Source organism: Gorilla gorilla, chromosome 9, assembly GCF_029281585.2.
Source record: "Gorilla gorilla gorilla isolate KB3781 chromosome 9, NHGRI_mGorGor1-v2.1_pri, whole genome shotgun sequence".
NCBI classification, from domain to species: Eukaryota; Metazoa; Chordata; class Mammalia; order Primates; family Hominidae; genus Gorilla; species Gorilla gorilla.
The window spans coordinates 82,495,707-82,518,159 of NC_073233.2; the positions used below are offsets into that span (position 1 = coordinate 82,495,707).

Genomic DNA, 22,453 nt, shown 5'->3' on the forward strand with positions numbered 1-22,453 from the left:
CTTTGGCCTCCCTAAGTGCTGGGATTACAGGCATGAACCACGGCACCTGGACTTTCTGTTTTTTTACCTGTAATTTTTCTGTGAATAATTTTCTCTCATCAACTAGCTGTGTTTTCCCTGTTATGCTAAGAACAGAGGGCTTACCCCCTCCTAGGCTCTGGGTTTGTGGATGCTCCCTAACTCCTGTGTCCACTTTAATAGGAACCCATTGAATCGGAGCTCCACTCTGGTCTGCATTGTTTTAGCACCAGCTGGCATTTCCATTCTGTTGTTTTTATGTACTTTCAGTATCCCCCAAGGCAGTATATAGCTACACGGACCTGTCTGGTCTATTCAGATCTTCTCATGAGGTGTGAATTACTGTTTTTAGGGCTCTTTCTGCAAAGCTGCATAGGTTTTGAGTGGTTCATTCCTAATGGTCTGTAATTTTTATAATAAGCTCTGTAATTTTTAGTGTGCAGTTTTACGGAACATGACTTTTTTCTTCCCTTGAATAAACCAATGAAAATGGACATTTTTAGGAGTGCTAGTTTTAAGAGAAAATGCATTATGAGAACATTAATAATCCCAGCTCAAACTTATGGTTACACTTTTTAAAAAACTTATTTGATGTTTAGATTGCTGTTTTTTTTATGTTGTGAATTTTGGTGGTTCCGAACATTAACAAAAATATCTATTTGCTTTAGACAAATACACGAGGTTTAGAAAAGCAAGACCAGTATTATTACCAACAATTTGATTACTGAAAATAAGATTTCTTTGCAGTTCTTTGTCTGTAGGATATGTCCTGCTAAGGATGCACAGTCATCCTGTATTTTAGAATCACTTGAAATAATTCCTCACTGTACTGAAGCCACCAATTCAATATCTAGTTCAATTCAATTTTTTTTTTCCATTTTGCTTTCAATTGATAGGTTCCCTCCTTTCCCTTAGAGGTAACTGTTACATTGAGTTTGCCTTCTCCTTCCATTGTTTTTGATATATATATATATATTTTTTTTTTTTTTTTTTTTTTTGAGATGGAGTTTTGCTCTGTTGGCCAGGCGTTGGAGTGCAGTGGCGCGATCTCAGTTCACTGCATCCTCTGCCTCCCAGGTTTAAGCAGTTCTCCACCTCAGCCTCCCGAGTAGCTAGGATTACAGGCGCCCACCACCAAGCCTGACTAATTTTTTTTGTATTTTAGTAGAGACGGGGCTTCGCCATCTCGGCCAGGCTGATCTTGAACTCCTGACCTCGTGATCCACCTGCCTCGGCCTCCCAAAGTGCTGAGATTACAGGCGTGAGCCACTGCGCCTGGCCTGTTGTGTATATTTTTAATATAAGAAAATATATATTCATTTTGCCTCTCTTTGTTAGATAAATGTTTTCATACATGCAAACTATTTTGCACTCTGCTTTTTTTTACATAACAGATTCAGAGCATCACTCCACAGCAGTTATAGAAATATTCCTCATTAATTATTACAGCCACATAGTGCCACATTGATAGATATACCTTAGCTTATTCAGCAATCCCTTATTGGTAGTTGTTATTTATGATCTTTGGCTATTACAAATATTAATAGTGCTGTAGTGAATAGCTTAGTGTCTGTGTGTTTTGTATATTTTTGCTAGTGTGTTTTAGGGTTACATTCCTAGAGTAGGATTACTCGGTCAAAGGGTGAGTGCATGTGTACTTTTGTTGGATGTTGCCAAATATCACTCTGTTTCTTGTTCCCACCAACAATGTATGAGAGTGCCTGTTTCCATATAGCATTATGTTATGTTTTAGGGCTATTTATATTTCTTTTTCTGTGAACTGTCTGTTCCTACCACTTGCCCTTTTTTTTTTTTTCCTTTTTTGAGATGGAGTCTTACTCTGTCACCAGGCTGGAGTGCAGTGGCGCGATCTCAGCTCACTGCAACCTCTGCCTCCCGGGTTCAAGTGACTCTCCTGCCTCAGCCTCCCGAGTAGCTGGGACTACAGACATGCGCCACCATGCCCAGCTAATGTTTGTATTTTTAGTAGAGTCAGGGTTTCACCATGTTGACGAGGGAGGTCTCCATCTCTTGACCTCGTGATCTGCCTGCCTCGGCCTCCCAAAGTACTGGGATTACAGGCATGAGCAGCCACATCTGGCCTTTCTTACCCATTTTCTAAAGAGTTGTTAGTCTTTGTTTTCTTTATTTTTAGAAGTTGTGTATTAACCCTTTGTGATGTAAGTTGCAGTTTTTTTCCGCTTTATCATTTGTTTTTGTACTTAAGTTTTTTTTTCATTTAAAAGTTGTTTTTTTAAAATAGATTATTTCAGTTATTTCTGGATTTTGAATTATCCTTAGGAAATGTTCCCTCTTTCTTACCTTATAGCAGGTTATAGAATTCACACGTTTTCATGTGCATATATGTGTTCTTCTCTTTTTTTTGAGACCAAGTCTCACTCTGTCACCCAGGCTGGAGTGCAGTGGCACAATATCAGCTCACTGCAACCTCCGCCTCCCAGGTTCAAGTGATTGTCCTGCCTCACCCCCCTGAGTAGCTGGGATTACAGGCGCCTGCCACCACGCCCAGCTAATTTTTGTATTTTTAGTAGAGACAGGGTCTCACCATGTTGGCCAGGGTAGTCTCGAACTCCTGACCTCAGGTGATCCACCCACTTCGGCCTCCCAAAGTGTTGGGATTACAGGCGTGACCCACCACACCCGGCCTTATTTTTTACATTTAAATCTCTGATCCATTTAGAATTTATTTTGGTATATGATGTGAGGAACAGATCCAATTTTTATCTGGTTCCATGTGATTATACAGTAATTCTTATTAAATCACTCACTAAAAAGCCTTTGCTCACACTGATTTGAGATGCTGTATTTTTTTATTGTAGTACTGAAATCTGTGCTAGATCACTTTCCTTAACCTTATTGAGAAGTTTTAAGATAAGCAAATTATTATTTGTTTTCCTGAAAGTAAGCAAATTAAAAGTGAGTCTGACTTTATTAAATTATAACATATATTTTAAGGAGTGCCTGGTGTTTTCCTAATTTCACATCCAAGCACAATTGAATTATTGGAGCAAGGAAACTAAAATTGCAGATTCTTACATTAAGCACTAATAAAGTGTTATTTTCTTACAGTGCCACAAGGTTGCAGTAGTGAGAGAAGATAAATTGGAAGGTAAGTGTTTTAGTGACTTAGCAAGTTTTTCCTCTTATGGCATCAGTGTAGGTGCAATAAAAAATTTGCCTCTAACATCTGCGTATAATATATTTAGCTATTTAACTGAATAGCCCAATATTCATTTTATGAGTAGTTTTTAAAGCATGTTAAAATATACTACATCTGCCTGACTTCCCATTTTTAGGGCCAATAGCTGCTGACATTTATAAAGCACTTTTATCACAGAATTTCAAAACTCGTGACACATGCAGAAACTGTTATGAATACCATATGAGCTACCTCATCAACTGTAAAAAGACAGTGGCAGTTTTTTTAGGAAACAAGTTAAAGAATGCTTTTCTGGAAGTCAGAAAGACTTCTAAATAACTTCTAAATTAAATTTGTCTAACTGTTTCAAGACTATCAGTGCTACCGTTCGATTGTTTAAAAACCCAATACAAAGGAATTTAATAACAGTCAGGGTCCTCATGATCTCGGACCTATATCTCAAGACAAAACCTGTACTGTTGTACTTTGTATATAAAGGCTCCTTGGCCTGCAGGCCCCATTTCACAGATTGGGACTGAGGAGGGTAGAGGGCAGCCACGCCAGGGACACAAAAAATATGTGTATTTTAAAAAGAAAGAGTTCCTGTCCATGGGGGTAGGGTGGGGGTATTTTACCAAATTTAACTCTGAAGTATTCAGAGTGGTGGGTTTGTCCACTTTTTACTTTCTGAATTCCCACAGTGTTAAGCAAAGCAAAATTTCTTTATTCTGTAGATATGTAATGATTATCTACTATGTGCAAGCTCTATACTAGGCACTGGGGACATGGAACAAGTTAGCTGCAATCCCTTCCCTTCGCGGAACCTAACATTTATTCTTGTGGTGTTATTTTGTGTTTCTCCTCCGTAGACTTATCTAGTTAGTAGTGTTTTTATTATAGAGTTGCCTTCTCTAAACTAAAATTGAAATATATAAATGAGTATTCTCAGATACAAATTACTTAGTCCTCTTTAATTATATGCTGTAGTGTAAAGCTCTTTTCTGACCGAAAGAAAAAGATCATCGTAGTCATCATCAATCATTAATATTTACTAAGTGTCCACTGGATGAGTGATACCCTCACAGGTGCTGTCCTTAGAAATGACTCACCACCACCTACCTTGTCATAATGTCCCCATTGCAGACAGAAGAGTTGATGTTTTACTGTATATGTGGCTGTGTGGCCTTTAGAGTTTTTTGGACCACCACAGATTACAAATGCTTTAATGCAGAAGGGTTTCTTGTTAAAGTCCCCACATGCTATGAAGTTTGTGTATTAACAGACTGCTTTTCCTGTTGACTTGTAGCAGTGAAGTCCAAGCTAGCTGTGACTGCCAGCATCCATGTGTACAGCATCCAGAAAGCCATGCTAAAGGACAGTGGGCCTCTGTTCAATACTGACTATGACATCCTTAAAAGCAACTTGCAGAACTGCAGCAAGTAAGCTTCTTAATGTTCCTTGTGGGCTTCTTTACGAATTGATTTTGTAAGATGTTTACACAGTGGCTGCCTCTTAAGAGTGAATGCCAAGTCTAGTAAAACCCCATTTATCTTGCAGTAAGAAACATGCCTGGTTTTATTAGTACATCATAAGGTGAAAAATAGCAGCCACAACCCATATTGAAAACCCCAGTGGACTCTCCATAAATCTATTTCTCATGTATTTTTCCTGTCACTGCCACCAGAAATGTTTGTCGTGCCCTCTCTAACTCCCTTACCCAGTCTCTGCTTGTCTAAATCCTACCCATCCTTCAAGAACCAGTTCAAATGTTGTCCTTAAAAAAACAGTTCCTAATTTGATATCCCTCTACTTTTCATCCAAAAGCAACTTTTTCTTGAGCTTCCATAGCCAGGATCAGGTTTTTTTTTAATCTTTTGTATCCTTAACAGCACAAGGAGGTAACGGACTATAATGCGTGTACATTTTGGAAATTGGTGGTCACAGGCTTGAGTTGTGGCTTTGCTGCTTAGTAGCCCAGTGGCATTGGACAAATTACTTAAACTCTTTGAGCTTTGGTTTCTTTGCCTTTAAATTCAATGTAATAATGTCTCCTTTGTGGGGTTGTATTGAGAATTCAGATCAGTTCCCCAGACATACATTGAGCACCTACTACTTTGACAGGTACTGAGCAAAATCATTTGAATTCATTCAGCAAATAACTCATGAGTACCTATGACATACCATACAGTATAGAGTGAATGTGCCCGCGTACCTTTTCATGTAACTGATGGGAGACAGGCAGTTATGGTACAGTGTAAGAGTACTGTAATAGGAGGAATATTGGGGGAAGATGTTGGCAGGGGCACTTATCTCCCACTTTTGGATGGATAGAGTGAGGGGACAAGACTGTTATGACTTATGACGCAGAAGGTTATGATATCTCAGTTGAGGCCTGAAGGCCCAGTAGAAATAGCCAGGCAAAGGAAAAATGAGAGACTAAGGACAGAGCTAAGAGAGAAAACATGCTTGTGCAGATCCACGATCGTTTTCTATGGGTGCAACTTAGAGTGAAAGGTAGGAAATAATTAGATAGAAGACTAAAGAGGCCAAGCAGGAATTACATTATGCTTTGACTACTAGGATAAAAATTTAGACTCTATTCTGAGAGCGCTGGGGAGCCACTGAAAATATTTAAGCAGATGGAGTGAAATTATCAAAATTGCATTTTAGAAAGATTGCTCTGGTTGCAGTATTGAAGATAGATCAGAAGAGAATAATCTGGAGGCAAGGCCATCAGGGAGGAGAAATGTGGCAGTAATCCAGGTGGATACGACAGTTTTCTAATGTAAAGTTGTGCCGTTGGGGATGGAGAAGTATGAAGGTTAATGAGTCATGACCATCAAAAAACCTCAGTTTGGCCGGGCACAGTGGCTCACGCCTGTAATCCCAGCACTTTGGGAGGCCGAGGCAGGTGGATCACGAGGTCAGGAGATTGAAACCATCCTGGCTAACACGGTGAAACCCCGTCTCTACTAAAAATACAAAAAATTAGCTGGGCGTGGTGGCAGGCACCTGTAGTCCCAGCTGCTCGGGAGGCTGAGGCAGGAGAATGGCGTGAACCCGGAAGGCGGTGCTTGCAGCAAGCAGAGATCGCTCCACTGCACTCCAACCTGGGCGACAGAGCAAGACTCCATCCCAAAAAAAAAAACAAACCTCGACGTATGGTAGTGGTTGGAGACAAGGTGTGTGGGGGTAGGGGATGGTGGAAGACAGCCTTTCTTGGTATTGAAAGGTTGATACCCATGCTTCTGGCTTGGGCAGCTGGGTACTAAGAAGGGGAATATAACAGGAGGAGCAGGCTTTAGGAGAGATAGAAAAATGACAAATTGGGTTTTAGAGATGTTGAGTTTGAGAAGCCTGTGAGAAATCCAAGTGAGGATGTCCATCGCAAAAGATAGGTGAATCTAGAGCTAAGGAGAGAAATCTGGGGTAAAGATAGAGATTTTGAAATCAGAATAGTAAATGGGCCATAGCAGTAGATAGAGTTATCAGAGAGAATGTATAGAATGAAAGAAGGGCAGAAAGTAAAACTCTAGGCCAAAGTACTAGTTGTGTGACCTTGGGCAAATTATTTAACCTCTCAGTGCCTCCCTGTTGTTGTCAGTAAAGCTGACAGTAGTACCAGCCAGATAGGGTTGTAGAGGATTAAATGGACTATTATATGTTAAGCACTTAGAATAGCACTTGGCACGTAGTAAGCACTATTTAATGATAGCTGCTTTTCAAGGAAAGAATAGAAAAAGAGGGGCCCAAGGGGAGCCACCAGAGATAAGAGTATATGGGGTTTCAGCCCCTAAGGAAAGAGATTCAAGTAGGAGGAACCAGTCAACAATGTCAAACATTGCTGAGAAGCCAAGTAAGTTAGGAAGTGAAAATTGTCCATGGCATTTAGTGATAGCCTTGGTAAGAGCATTTTCAGTGGAGTGACCAGATTCTGGTGAGCTAAGTAAATGGGGACAGAGGAAGTGAGACAGCAAATATGGACAGCTCTTTCCAGGAGATTAGACTGCAAAGCAGAAAAGAGGGTGGTAGCTAAGGAGGGATTGAGACGGGAAGGATATATACATTTCTTAAGTTGAGAATGACTTGAACTTGGGTTGTTAGAAAGGTGCTGTAGGAAGAAAAGGTTGAAAATCCTGGGGAGGTGGGATGACTGATAAAGATGGGTCCTCAAGGAGAGAAAGATATAGAATTGCCGTAGTTTCTGTAAGTTCCATGAGAATAGGGATCGTGTCTAAATTGTTAACTATATACCCAAAATAGTGCCTGGCACACTAATAAGTAGTTACTGAGTGAATTAATGATAGACATTAGTTCTTTTTTTTTCTTTAGCTCAAAACCTTGAGTATAATAAGCATACAAATATTTATTAAGTAAATATATGGCCAAAGAGGAATAATTTACAAGTCTCTTATCTTTTAGGGAAGGATTTCAAGAAAATATTAACATCCTGATAAGTTTATTTGAAATATATTACTAGATTTCAAAAAATTTTAAAATCTAGTTGGGTATTCCAGGCTCTAAAAATCAGTTCCCTTGTTATATCTAGCAAGTAAGCAAACAAGAATAAAAGTGACGCAAAAGTTCAAAATGAAATCTGCCAGGGCCCACTAAAATAAACATGGCAAGTAGAAATGTGGTAATAGGAAGCACTTCAGTGAAGCTTTACCTAAATACTCAAAGTATCCTCAGTAGAAAAGTGAAATTATCTCCAACAAACGAGTTTGTATTTAGTCCTGAGAATTATGGGCCAACTGAGATCTGACTTATGATTTCGTGTGTTTTAAGAAGTGCCGTGACATGAAGAGAGTTGAAATTTTAGGATTGAGCAGAGATCTCTTGTCATCAGACATACTCCTAGCCTAACTCGGTCTCTTCCTCATTGCCAATTCCTGGTCCTGACCCTAAGGTGTAGAATTCAGACCAGAGGAGAAAGAGTTGTTTCAAGGCCAACTTCAGACGTTGACAATGAAATAAAACATTACCCTTTTCCTTGTATGTGGAAGCACTGCAAGGTCAGAGAGGAAGAGCAGTGGGTGAAAGCAAATGATTTCCGTCTGTTCTTAACTCTGATGCATAAAAGATGTGTGTAAATACAGAGTTTTCTGATGAAGACCATAATAAATCAGTGGAAGATTTTTGGAGCTTTTGACTCTAGCTTTGGGGCTGCCCAGTCTAAAGTTACTTCTGAGATGAAATGATGTATCAGGGATTTTTTTTTTTTCATTAGGCCAGGTATTCTAGCAGTTAATCTTGAAGTTGTGCCTGGTTGATCTTTTAAGATAATTGCTATCACCACATAGTTTAGAAATCTCCCACCCCAAGTTGAAGGTGATACACTAAAGAAGGGAGAGAAGCCAGAAGCCTCACTTTCATTCACTTAGTCATTCTTTCAGCATGTCGTTTCTAACACTTTTCTATGTGCCAGGTCTTGAGCTGGGTGCCTGAAATAAAAAAGATAAATAAGACTTCAAGGAGGTCTTACGTATGCTCAATAAGCAAGACTGGGAAAAATAAAATATTTTTCTTTGTTAGAAAAAGCTGGGGAACTTTGCTTTAAGTACAATCGTTTGAGAAGGCTAAATCAATTACCCATTCACAATGTGGAATGTTACATTATGGATTTGTGTGAAACGGCACTTCTATAATGATTAGGGAGAGATGTATGTTCCCTTTAATATGCCACACAAGCTGTTCCACCAATTTTCTTCTCTTGGCCTTAGGCATACTTACTTGTCCGGTGCTGTTAGTATTATTAGAAATTATTAACAAATGGCTGTAAAGGACTATAGGTTATAGGAGCCAGTGGCTCTGCTTCCAGCTTCTCCCATTTTTTTTTGTTTTTCATTTTGAGACAGAGTATTGCTGTGTCGCCCAGGCTGGAGCGCAGTAGTGTGATCTTGGCTCACTGCAACCTCTGCCTCCTGGGTTCAAGCAATTCTCTTGCCTCAGCCTCCTGAGTAGCTGGGACTACAGGCATGTGCCACCACGCCCAGCTAATTTTTGTATTTTCAGTAGAGACGGGGTTTTACCTTGTTGGCCAGGCTGGTCTTGAACTCCTGACCTCATGATCCACCTGCCTTGGCCTCCCAAAGTGCTGGGATTACAGGTGTGAGCCACTGCACCTGGCCTCTTCCTTGTTTTAAAGCATGATTTATTTATTTATTTTGAGACAGCATCTCACTCTGTTCCAAGGCTGGAGTTGACTGATGAGCTCATGGCTCACTGCAGCCTTGACCTCCTGGATTCAGGTGATCCTCCTACCTCAGCCTCCTGAGTAATCAGGGCTATAGGCATGCACCACTACACCCAACTAATTTTTGTATTTTTTGTAGAGACAAGGTTTCACCATGTTGCCCAGGCCCGTCTTAAATTCCTAGGCTTAAGTGATCCGCCCGCCTCAGGTTCCCAAACCGCTGGGATTACAAGCGTGAGCCAATGCGCCCAGCCCTACAGCATGATTTACTCTGGCCAAGAGAGTTGCCAGGAAATTTGTTAATATTTAAAGCTTAGTTTTGATTCAGTCAATATTTATTGCAAATCTAGCCCTATCAGAGGAAGGTCTTTAAAAACAAAGGCTATTTCATTTCCCAAGGATAATGAAATTACTGCATCTTTTATTATTGTTGGTTGCATTCCTACTCTTTTGAATTAGAATACTTTTATCAAAAAAAGCAAGAATATTCAATTAGTGGTAGAAGGCACCTAATTCCAATCCTATCTATTACTAACTAGATGTATAACCTAGTAAAAGTGACTCACTTCTCTCTAATATTTGTTTCTTTATATAATAGAGAGTTTCGTACATTTTTCTAAAGTCGATTCTAAATAATATTAGAGTTAAGTATTGTGTGGAAGAAGCAAGAGTTTGAAAATAAAGTTTTATGCTGACATTAGTTTTTTTTTCTTTTTTTTGTTGAACCACCCAAGAATGTATATGCTGACATTAACTTAATGTAACATTTCTGTCCCCAGATTTAGTGCTATACAATGTGCAGCTGCAGTCCCTAGAGCTCCTGCTGAATCCTCTTCATCTTCCGAAAAGTTTGAGCAGTCACATCTTCACATGTCAAGTGAGACACAAGCCAACAATGAGCTGACCACCAATGGTCATGGCCCACCTGCATCCAAGCAGGTTTCCCAGCAGCCCAAAGGAATTATGGGAATGTTTGCCTCCAAAGCTGCTGCTAAAACCCAAGAAACCAACAAGGAAACGAAAACAGAGGCTAAAGAAGTAACAAATGTAAGTCTTCTTTGAAGATACCCCTTCATTGCAGCTCAGAGTGGGTAACTAGAAAAGCATTAATGGTTGCAGTGGTAGTAGTTTATTTATATAAGATTCTGATATTCAGTTCTGATTTTTCTACTTTAGTTTGAACCCTTTAATACTTGATATTGTTATCTGAAAGAGTTCTTTTGCTTTTGATAATGATTCTCACCAAATCTTGGATTTCCTTTGCAAAATGGTAATGCCTACCGTGTGCACATTACAAGATTGTTGTGAAACCCAGATGAAAACATGTGAAAACACCTCGAGAATTGTTAACATTCAAAAAAATGTTTATTTGCAATATGTCATTCTGAGGAACATCTTATATTCTGGGCTTTGCAACATATACCTTCCTTCCTAGTGTATTTCCCATTCTTATACTTTATGCAGGTTTTTTTTGTTTTGTTTTTGCCTTATTTGCTTCTCTTAGATTTTTATTGTTCAGTCATCTGAACTAACTCAAGGGCATTGACTTAAGAAAAGTATCATTATTTTAAAAATCCAGAAAAGTATAATTATTGTTGTTACTATTATTATTATCACTGTCATTTTCCAGTGTCAAGTGTATTTAATTCAGATCACTGTCATTTTCAAGCGTCTGTCTTGGGAAAGAAGAAGGATGGAGGAAAACACTAACGTTTATTGAATTTCAACTGTGTGCCAGTGTCTTTGTTTAAATCCTCTTATCAGTTCTGTGAGGGAGATATTAACTATTTCCCTTTCACATATGGTAAAACTGAAACCTAGACTTAAGTAATTTGCCTGGAGCCCATATTGCTACTAAATGGTGGGAACCAGGAATTCAGATCTACTTCTGATGATTAAAAATGTAATGTTTTAGGTTTTCCCGCTTTGTGTACATACTGCCTCTGACCTTTTTTAATTCTGTCAAATTAAATAGTTTTTAAATGTGCTCAAGAAAAGTTTAGATATATCCATGGATAATTAATTTTATAAGATATATAAGAAACTAAGCTTTAGAGATTAACACCAGTTACTATCTGGTGTGGATTATTGTTCTAGATTTGTTCTTATATCTAACACCTACGCGTTTTGGCGTGATTATATACCATCACAACAGTTGCTATAGAAGAGATTGTTTGAGACTGCTACTTCATGAATAGCCTAAATGCCAGCAAAAAAATCATATGTGTTTTCTATGCTTGTAGGCATCTTCAGCAGGCAACAAGGCACCAGGGAAAGGGAATATGATGAGCAACTTTTTTGGAAAAGCTGCTATGAGTAAGCATGTTCTTACCTCACTTTGACTAACGAATGAATGTTAATGTAATGACATATTATACCTGAAGTGAAAGCCACTTTGTCTAGTTTTTGCCAATCCAAGAGACTACCTGCATTCTAACAAATTACAGCCCAATATATTGATGAAAGTAACTCAGCTAGAACTTTATGGGTGAGTTAGGCTCAGTTGAGATCTCTTCGAGAGCAGTTTATTATTCCTGGTTTAACTTCCTGCCTTGAAAAGATAATGAAGTATTTGCTTCATAGGGCCCTTGAAAATGGGTGATTAAAATAAAAGGGAGGCTGCCTGGCTACGCAGTATAGTGTTGAGGTTAATAACGTGGATGCTACAGTCAGTTTGCCTGGTGTGACCTTTATTTCTTCTATCTCTCAAGGGTCCACAAAAGCAAATATTTTGCCTTTCTTCAGTTATTTTTTGCAGATTACTCACAGTAATGAATTAGACTTCCAGTGTGAATTAGAAGGGCCCAAGTAGTAATGGACATTTAAAAATCTTTTTTGAGAAAGCAAAAATCTTCTTTATTTTTAAAAAGATACTTAAGTAAGAATTCTTTCGTATGGAAAGAACCAGTAGTCACATATTTTCATACTTCTCATATCAAGTGTACATCCCCTGAGAGTATGTGGTAGAATACCAGGAAGAATGCAGGAGCCACAGGATAATTATGGCACACTTTCTTGGAGCATCAGTTTTACAAAGATTTTTCAAGGAGGCATTTTGTTACATGCCTATGCAAGCAGAATTAGTTAGAATTCTGCCTTTCCATGATGGCTAAATTGGTGGTCACAGGAGGGATTGAAGTGACTTTTTTTTTTCGTATTCTGCTTATGTAAGGGTGACAGTTTTTGTGTTTGCTGTAAAAGCTATCAGAGAACGTTTTTGTGTTCTTGCAGCTCAGAATGGGTAACTAGAAAAGTGAATGGAAAATGTGATACTTAAAGGTTACTCGGAAGCATTATTGTATTACTGCAGGCACAGTCGGTGCACAGGGAATGTTTCCTACTTCTGTTAAAACAGGTCCCCAACCCACAGGCCACTGATGGGTAGCAGTCCATGGCCTCTTGGGAACCGGGTGGCACAGGAGGTGAGCAGCGAATGAGCAAGCGTTATTATGCCTGAACTCCACCTCCTGTCAGATCAGTGGTGGCATTAGATTCTTATAGGATTGTGAACCGTATTGTGAACAGCACGTGTGAGGGATCTAGATTGCGGGCTCCTTATGAGAATCTAATGCCTGATCTGAGGTGGAACGGTTTCATCCTGAAACCACCGCCCCCGACCCCCCACCGCCGCCCACCACCACCCTTGTCTATGGAAAAATTGTCTTCCATGAAACTGGCCCCTGGTGCCAGAAAGGTTGGGGACTGCTGTGTTAAAGCATCATGCTGTCACTGCCTGGCTGTTATGGTTTTTTTTTAAAAAAAATCAAACTATACAGAAGTATGCTTATTTAAATCATGTGTTTAGTTAGCAAACAGATTGAGCACCTGCTATGTGCTTGGCATTGTTATGCAGTGGTGATACAATAGAGGAAAAAGACAAACAAGGTCCCTGCCCTCAAGTCCTTATATTCTACTGAGAGAGATGGACAAATAAATATGGAAAAAAAGCCAGGCATGGTGGTACATGCCTGTAATCCCAGCTACTCGGGAGACCGAGGCAGGAGATTTGCTTGAGCCCATGAATTCAAATCCAGCCAAAAATGTAGCAAGACCCCATTTCTTTTTATTTATTTATTTATTTATTTATTTATTTATTTTATTATTATTATTATTATACTTTAAGTTTTAGGGTACATGTGCACAATGTGCAGGTTAGTTACATATGTATACATGTGCCATGCTGGTGTGCTGCACCCATTAACTCGTCATTTAGCATTAGGTATATCGCCTAAAGCTATCCCTCCCCCCACCCCACAACAGTCCCCAGAGTGTGATGTTCCCCTTCCTGTGTCCATGTGTTCTCATTGTTCAATTCCCACCTATAAGTGAGAATATGCGGTGTTTGGTTTTTTGTTCTTGCGATAGTTTACTGAGAATGATGATTTCCAGTTTCATCCATGTCCCTACAAAGGACATGAACTCATAATTTTTTATGGCTGCATAGTATTCCATGGTGTATATGTGCCACATTTTCTTAATCCAGTCTATCATTGTTGGACATTTGGCTTGGTTCCAAGTCTTTGCTATTGTGAATAGTGCCGCAATAAACATACGTGTGCACGTAAGACCCCATTTCTTAAAAAAATAAAGGGAAAGGAAAGAAAGAAAACATTTGAATAGTGGATGATTGTAATTGCTAGGTAGGAGTAATAGGGTGTTATGATGGCACGTAACACGGTGAGGGGGAAAACCTGGATAAAATAAAATACTATTAAATATTAATCTAAAAATTGCTTACAAAGTTAATTTATTTGACATTTCTTCAAGGCTGAATGTTCAGAGTAAAATTATGACTTTTTTATTGTATTCGACACATGACAGGATCATTACAATGAAAATGAAGCTTGAGAATTGGATGAAGAGAGTTCATTGTGGGGACTTGAACCATTTAAAACTTAATACTGGACAGTAACAAGTGTTGGCAAGGATGTGGAGAAATTGAACCCTTGTGCTCTGCTGTAGGGAATGTAAAATGATGTGTACTCACTTTGGAAAATGATGTGGCAGTACTTCTAAAAGTTAAACATAGAGTTTACCCAGCAGTTCCTCTCCTAGATATCTACACAAGGGAATTAAAACTGTATGTCCACACAAAAACTTGTACAAGATGTTCATAGCAGCATTCTTCATAATAGCCAAAAATTGAAACAATCCAAAAGTCTGTCATCTGATGAATGGATAAACAAAGGTGGTATATCCAGACAATGAAATGTTATTCAGCTATAAAAAGTAATGAAGTACAGATGGATATGTGATATGACATGGATGAACCTTGAAATATTAAGTGAAAGAAGCCAGATAGAAAAGATCATATATTATTTCATTTATATGAAACGTCCAGAATAGGCAGGTCTGTAGAGACAGAAAGTAGGGGCCGGGTGTGGTGGTTCACGCCTGTAATCCCAGCACTTTGGGAGGCCGAGGCGGGCGGATCACGAGGTCAGGAGATGGAGACCATCCTGGCTAACACGGTGAACCCCATCTCTCCTAAAAAAATACAAAAAATTAGCTGGGCCTGGTGGCGGGTGCCTGTAGTCCCAGCTACTCAGGAGGCTGAGGCAGGAGAATGGCATGAACCCAGGAGGCGGAGCTTGCAGTGAGCCGAGATCGCGCCACTGCGCTCCAGCCTGGGCGACAGAGAAAGACTCTGTCTCAAAAAAAAAATAAAATTAAATAAATAAATAAATAAATAAATAAAGGTTGTCAGGGGCTGGACTGGGGTTGAAGAGGAATGCTAATGGGTTCAGGGTTTCTTTCTGGGGTGATGAAAATGCTCTAAAATTGGACAGTGATGGTGGATATACAACTAAAACACACTGAATGTAAAGTGATGAATTTTATCGTATGTGAATTATATCTCAATTTTTAAAAGTAATGCTTTATATGTAATAAAATTCAGCATTGATGACAAAATTTAAAGGTCATAATTGGTTATCTTTATTTGCTTGAAAAGGTTTCATGTTTTCTTGAGTATAAGAAGGAAATGCTTTTAATCAGCTAGAAGATAGGTGACTTGATCATTCAGGTAACAAAAAAATGTCATTAAATTTTCCTTAATAATCGCCTTACAATGTTGCATTGAACTACCTCTTTACCAGTTAATTGGCTATTGGTAGCTGCATATATGTTTAAGTTGGAGTTCTCAAAATTCTGTGAAACCAAGACAGAAGAAACTCTGGATGCTGAATCTAATGTTTGATCAGTGGCATTTTAATTCAGATCATTTTTCTGTAATTGGTAAACTCAATGCAATAGCCTCTCTTTCCTTAATCCATAGGTAGGTAGGAAGTATTTGGAGGTTTTTTTCTCCTAATGATGCAATTTTTAAAACAATTGCTATTAAAACAATATAATTTATGTGATAGATTGCAAAATTTGCATAAATTTTAAAGCTACACATGTGACTCCAGTGAACTGTATTTTTTGGATTGGCTGTTGACCCCTAGACCCCTGGAGATGCATGTTTACTCTTCTATACAATTTGGGATATTTGAGAGGCACTGATACTTGAGAACAACAGTTGAAAATGCAAGAGTATGCCATCGTTGGGAAGGTGGATTCCACCATTCACATTTTCCATTCAAGTCTTCAGGAAAAAGAAAAGTATAAATAGATTGCATTTTACACTTTGGTCCATCAACTACCCTTCAAATAATACACATTATTTATAAATTATTATACTAAGCTATGCATAATAGCCCAGACTATGATACCAATTTTTTTCTGCACTGTAGATGGTTTAAGCTATTATACAACATATAACCAAAACTACTTATTGAAGCACCTCCAGCTAATGACAGCTTTCTAATAATATTTTGTGCCTTTACTTGTGAAAAGCTATCACTAAGTACAGTGTGAAGGCTAGATGACATGCTTCTGTAGTTCCTCAGATGGCTAGGCCTGTTTGCATTTCTTAGTTCTCCCTGCTGCACTGTAGTCATTCTTCAGCTTGGTGTAGGGAAAGTGTTAAGGACTTTGAGGAGTTAAACTGACTTTGGTTCAAATCCCTACTCTTTTCTGTCAGTGTTACCTTGGATAAATCATTTAACCAATACTGATCTCTTTTAATCCTTATGATAATCTTGTAAATATTATCTCAGGTTTAGAAAAGACTGACTTAGATAAAATAACTTGCCCAGAGTGAAGCGGGGTTTGAACCAAACTTCTTTGACTCCAAAATAGTCTTTAAATTTTATCATTAAGGTAGTAGTGAGATATTAAGGGTATCCAGGCATTAAAAGATAGAATATATAGAAAGCAAAGGTCCTGCTGCAAATCGTTGTCACCATTTGTAAACTGTGTATTGTTGGGAAACATCTTGTAATCCTTCTGATTCTTGATTTTCCTCATCTGAAAATGAGAAGGATGATACCTCATAAAGTTGTATGTGTTTTTTCTAAGCCTTGCTTTTACTATCATTTAGCCTGGGGGCTGTGATACAATGAGGGATTAGCAGGAGGCAGAAATGAAAAGTTACAGTTAGAGTGGTAGTTGGAAAGGAGGAATGTTTTCTGAATAGTCCATGAGCTCCTTTTTGCCCCTGCTCCTAACATATTACCTGGCACACGGTAGACTGTCAAAAGAATGATGTATTAATATTGCATGATGGGGTCATATGTCGTCTGCTATACTTTATTTATAGATAAACTTAAAGTCAATTTGGACTCAGAACAAGCAGTGAAAGAAGAAAAAATAGTGGAGCAGCCTACAGTGTCTGTCACTGAACCAAAGCTGGCAACTCCTGCAGGCCTGAAAAAATCCAGCAAAAAAGCAGAGCCTGTTAAGGTGCTGCAGAAGGAAAAAACAAGGTAGGAAAATTTTGTTGCTTATTGGGGAAGAGTCTCTACTGGGGGTGAGAAGGTCTCTTTGGGCTTATTGACAGCAGGCAGTTTTCAGTTAAGTACTAAATCCCACTTAATGCCTAAGGGATACAACTATACAACCAAAATGGAAAGTGAAGCCCAGTAGCTTATCTAGTGGAGCAGGACCATGGGATCAGCCGGTTTGGATGATTTAAGGACCAAAGTCGTGTTTTTGGCCGTATTGATCTAAATTGATTGTTGATTTTTGTTTTAAATTTGTGGACATGGCATAAGTGTGCCTAGTTTTGTGTGTGTGTGTGTGTGTGTGTGTGTGTGTGTGTGTTTCACTTCAAATTGCCAAATGAACAGTTACTGTTTCCAGTCAAATTTAAGAGAAAAACTTCTTTGTTTTCTTTTTATATAAATGAGTTTATTTTTCAAGTGGTAAAATGTAATTAGAAAAGAAAATAAAAAGCACATAAAGCTATTAAAACTAGATCCAGGAATTGGAGACACTACCTCATAGTTGGTAGAATTAGTCTGCTGAAAGAAATTCTAAAGGACACTGTCAACACTGATAGGCCTAGAAAGACGACTTTTGTGGCAAGGTTGGGACTACTCTCGTTGAAAACATCAACAAAATGGTGAAATTTTAGAGGGTTAAAGCTCTGTCCAGTGGGCCTCACCGCCTAGGAACATATGACTTGTATGGATTAAAATGTCCACAACCATGGGTACGTCACTCACTGTTGATACTTATTGCCAGCAATGCATTCAGTATTTCACTACTAAATGTGATGATAAATGTAGATTTTTAATAGATGCCCTTAACCAGATTGAGGAAGTTGTTTTCTGTTCCAAGTCTGCTAAGAGGTTTTATCATGAGTGGGTATTGATTTTGGGCAGATGCTTTTTTGAATTGATTGGATGCTCAGATGGTGTTTTTATTAATGTGGTGAATTACACTGATTTTAAAATGTTAGGCCAACCTTGTGTTCTTGGGATAAACTCCACTTGGTTATGATGTATTATCCTTTTTTATATATTGCTGGATTAGATTTGTTAATATTACACTAAGCATTTGTTGCCTGTGTTAACTACAGGTCAGTTACATTCTTTTCTGGTAATGTCTTTATCAAGTTGCTGTGTCAAAATTGTGCTGACTTCATAAGATTACTCATGCGCTGCATAACGAAGTTTGGGTCAACAATGGGCTGCATATATGACAGTGGTCTCGTAAGATTATAATGGAGCTGAAAAATTCCTATTGCCTAGTGACATCATAGCTGTCATGACATGGTAGCGCAACACATTCCTCACGTGTTTGTGATGATGCTGGTATAAATATACCTACTGTGCTGCCAGTCATGTGAAAGTATATCATATATATTAATAGTTATATATACATAATACTTGATAATAAAAATGACTGTGCTACTATAATTACTGCACTATACTTTTTATCATTTTAGAGGGTAGTCTTTCTACTTATAAAAAAAGTTGACTGTAAAATAGCCTCAGGCAGCCCTTAGGAGATATTTCAAAAGAAGGCATTGTTATCATAAGAGATGACAGCTTCATGTGTGTTACTGCCGCTGAAGAAGACCTTCCAGTGGGACAAAATGTGGAGGTGGAAGACAGTGATCATTGATGATCCTGACCCTGTGTAGGCCAAGGCTAATGTGTGTTTGGGTCTTAGCTTTCAACAAAAAAAGTTTAAAAAGTAAATAAAAAAATTTTTAAATAGAAAAAGGCCTATAGAATAGGGATATAAAGAAGAAAATATTTTTGTGCAGCTGTACAATTTTTTGTGTTTTAAGCTGTGTTATTACAAAAGAGCCAAAAAGTTATAAAATTGAAAATAAAGTTAAAGTAAGCTGTTTATTATTGAAGAAAGAAAAACATTTTAAAATAAATTTAGTGTTGCCTGAGTATCCAGTGTTGATAAAGTCTACATTAGTGTACAGTAACATCCTAGGGCCTTCACATTCACTCACCACTCACTCACTGACTCAGCCAGAGCAACTTTCAGTACTGAAAGCCTCATTCATGGTAAGTGCCCTATACATGTGTACCATTTTTAATCTTTTTTATACAGTATTTTTACTGTATCTTTTCTCTTTTTAGATGTTTAAATACACAAATACCGTTGTGTTACAGTTGCCTACAGTATTGAGTACAGTAACAATGATGTACAGGTTTGTAGCCTAGGAGCATAGACTATACCATCTAGGTTTGTGTGAGTATACTCTGTGATGTTCACACAGTGAAATCACCTAACAATGCATTTCTCAAAATATGTCCCTGTCATTAAGTGATCCATGACCGCAGTTGGGAGAAGTTTCCTCTGTTTTCTGAAGGAGTTTATATATACGTGTATATTTTTCAAATGTTTAATAAAATTTACCGGTGAATCCAGGGCTGGATTTTATTTGTGGGAAAGGTTTTTATTGTGAATCTGATTTAACTAGAGCTGTTCAAATTCTCTAGTTCTTCTTGGATCAGTTTTGACTGAGTTATGTTTTTAAAACTCAGTCAAAATTTGATCTAAATTGTTGAGTTTATTGGCAAAAACTTGTTCATTATATAACTTTATTCTTTGAGTTTGTAGAACCTGTACTCGATACAGATTTCTTTACTGTTTCATTCCTGATTGATAATTTATATTTTTCTGTTTTCAAAATGGGTTTTATAAAAGGCTTATTAATAAAATTAATCTCCCAAAAATAACAACTTTGGCTTTGTTAATTTTCTCTTATTTTTTATCTCATTGATTTCTGCTCTTATCTTTATTGTTTCCTTTTACTTTGGGTTTAATTGTTCTTTTTCTAGTTCAAGGTAGAAAGGAAAGTTGGTATTTAAAGCTATATAGGACATAAGGTACTTGATGGCAAAGATTATGTGTTGTATATATTTGTTTCTCTAACATTCAGTAGGCCTTTGATAAATTACTTGTTGGTTGCATGAGGAGTGTGATGGAGTATCCATTCATCCAGAGGAGCTAAATAATGTCATGATGGAGTCTAGGATTTTTTTTTATTATTATGTCATTAGAATCACCTTAAAAGGATATCTCTGACTTTGCTCATATTGTTCTTTCTCTTTAAAATATGTTTCCCCTTTCTACATGATGAACTTCTACTTAGCTTTTAAGTTTTCCAAATATGAATTATATTCCATAACATTTTATTTGTCCAGTTAAATCTACCACATTGCCTTATAGCCAGTAGTGTTTGCCAGAGCTTCTTGAAAACAGTATTTTCTTCTGTATTGTTGCATTCTCAATGGCTAGCAAAGAGCCTTGTATGTATGTAGTAGCTGCTTTTTTAATGCTTGTTGGATAATTGAAAGGCCAATCAGGGAAGTAAGAAGGAATTTGGAAAGATTCTTGATAACCTGGTTGTAGCTTCCAGCAGTCTCTAGAGAACTCTAGGACTTTTTTATTCAAGTCACCTCATGAAGTGACCTAGTTGTGGTCAGTTAGCAGAGTATCCTTAACAAGAGTCCTTCTTGGACTATTTGGCCGTCCTTTTCTACACTCTGGAATTAAGACCACGAGTTATAAAGCAAAACCCATAAGAGCATGTGAATACTTACATTTTTGTTCTGTGTAACACGCTTAATTTATTTCTGGATGGCAACAGGGGGAAGCGAGTAGCATTATCTGATGATGAGACAAAGGAAACTGAAAACATGAGGAAAAAGAGGAGAAGAATCAAACTTCCTGAATCTGATAGCAGTGAAGATGAAGGTGGGCATTACCATTCATTTTGGGTTAGGGGGATCAATTTTACTTTCAATGTTCAAGGAGCTAAAAAAGTAATGGATTAAGGATCACAATGAGAGTAGTAATTCTAGCATTAAGAGACACCATAGCACCTCTTTCTGTTTGAAATCTGCGTTAGTCTTTTGACTAGAACCATGATCTTTTGGAAATTTGTCAAAATAACACAGAAGGAGAGAGGATAAGAATTATTATTATACATACCATCTAAGACTTTTTCTTTTCTTTTCTTTTTTTACTTTTAAGGGGAGGATATTCCTTTAGCTACCTTCATGTGAATCTTTTAAGAATTGTGACGTTCTAGGCAGCCAGCGTATTACTGGTGGTGGTCCACACAGGTAAAACTAGGGTTAACTGGAACAACCTACAGTGTCATTGTTAGAAGGGAATGACACTGTGGACCCTTCTAGTTTTAGGCTGTGGGCAATGTTGTAAGATAAGCAAACCTCATAAGGGCAAGAGTCTTACTGGGAACATTAATATGCTTTTTAAAAAATATCAAATATTTTGAAGAGCCAAGATCTTGCCCCAAATTGTATAAAGTACATAGAAAAAGAAGGAGGCTAAAAAGAAAGTTAAATGGGTTGAACTGATATGCTGGACGACTCTACCTTGAAAAGCCCACTTTGAGACACAGTGGTGAAAAGTTTGAACTGCTCTAATCAATTGTCCATGAATTCATGGCATAATGGGTATAAAACATTTTAAGTAATGAGGGGAAATCTAGTCCAAAGGATTTCAGCATCACATAAAGATACAGAGACAAACACAAACAGATACTAAAAGGGAGAGTAAAGAATAATGAATGCAAAAAAGGAACCTACTGAGCTATCAAAGGACAAACTTGTAAGATTCTGAAACTTGTAAGATTCTGCTTTTTCCAGAAACTACTCTAAGAGGAATTGAAAATGGTAAGAGAGGCTTCCGAAAAAAGGATATTAGCTCAACTATACAAGTGAGTGAAAAAAAACAAATTATATATACAGATGACAGTAATGCAAAAGAAATGAACAGACCCAAGAAATAGTAGCAGGAAGCTGAATCTGTGATAGAGGTGTAGCATCTTTGACACTTCTGTGGATTTAGATTCTACCATTCATGCTATGTGTTTAGAATTACAGCCTGTGATATCCTGTGAGAGGTACAATGTCCTTCCATGGGTTTTAGTGGCTCTTTAAAATGGGTAGGAGTAAGACACGTGAGCATCCCAGAGAGGCAAATGCTGTATTTTCATTCCATTGTTATTTATCAAAATGCTTTGGCCAAGGCTGCTGAAAGGAACAACTCCATGTAGACACATGGGAAAATAATTAGGAAGTAAATGTAGGAATAGGTGCTAATTGGAACAGTCTTCCCTATTTCCAATCAGTAAAAGACCTTGGGAAGATTTTGGAAAGGTCTTTGAAGCTATCAACTAGATACTCTAGTATTAGTAAAGGAGTCAGTTCTAAGTTAAGGAATGACTATGGTTGGTTGAGCACTCATTATATCCT

At 37.9% G+C, this 22,453-nt stretch overlaps 1 protein-coding gene across 5 annotated transcripts in view; it reads left to right on the top strand.

The window, feature by feature from the left end:
- Positions 1 to 22,453, top strand: part of POLD3 (DNA polymerase delta 3, accessory subunit) — a 50,427-nt gene that overhangs the window by 16,091 nt on the left and 11,883 nt on the right. For all 5 annotated transcript variants that reach the window (XM_004051807.4, XM_004051808.5, XM_019037578.4 and 2 more), the window contains exons 4-9: positions 3,109 to 3,148; positions 4,485 to 4,617; positions 10,154 to 10,421; positions 11,618 to 11,690; positions 17,017 to 17,182; positions 20,821 to 20,927. In XM_004051807.4, coding sequence (XP_004051855.3) covers positions 3,109 to 3,148; positions 4,485 to 4,617; positions 10,154 to 10,421; positions 11,618 to 11,690; positions 17,017 to 17,182; positions 20,821 to 20,927 — 787 coding nt within the window. The remainder of the gene's footprint in view (positions 1 to 3,108; positions 3,149 to 4,484; positions 4,618 to 10,153; positions 10,422 to 11,617; positions 11,691 to 17,016; positions 17,183 to 20,820; positions 20,928 to 22,453) is intronic.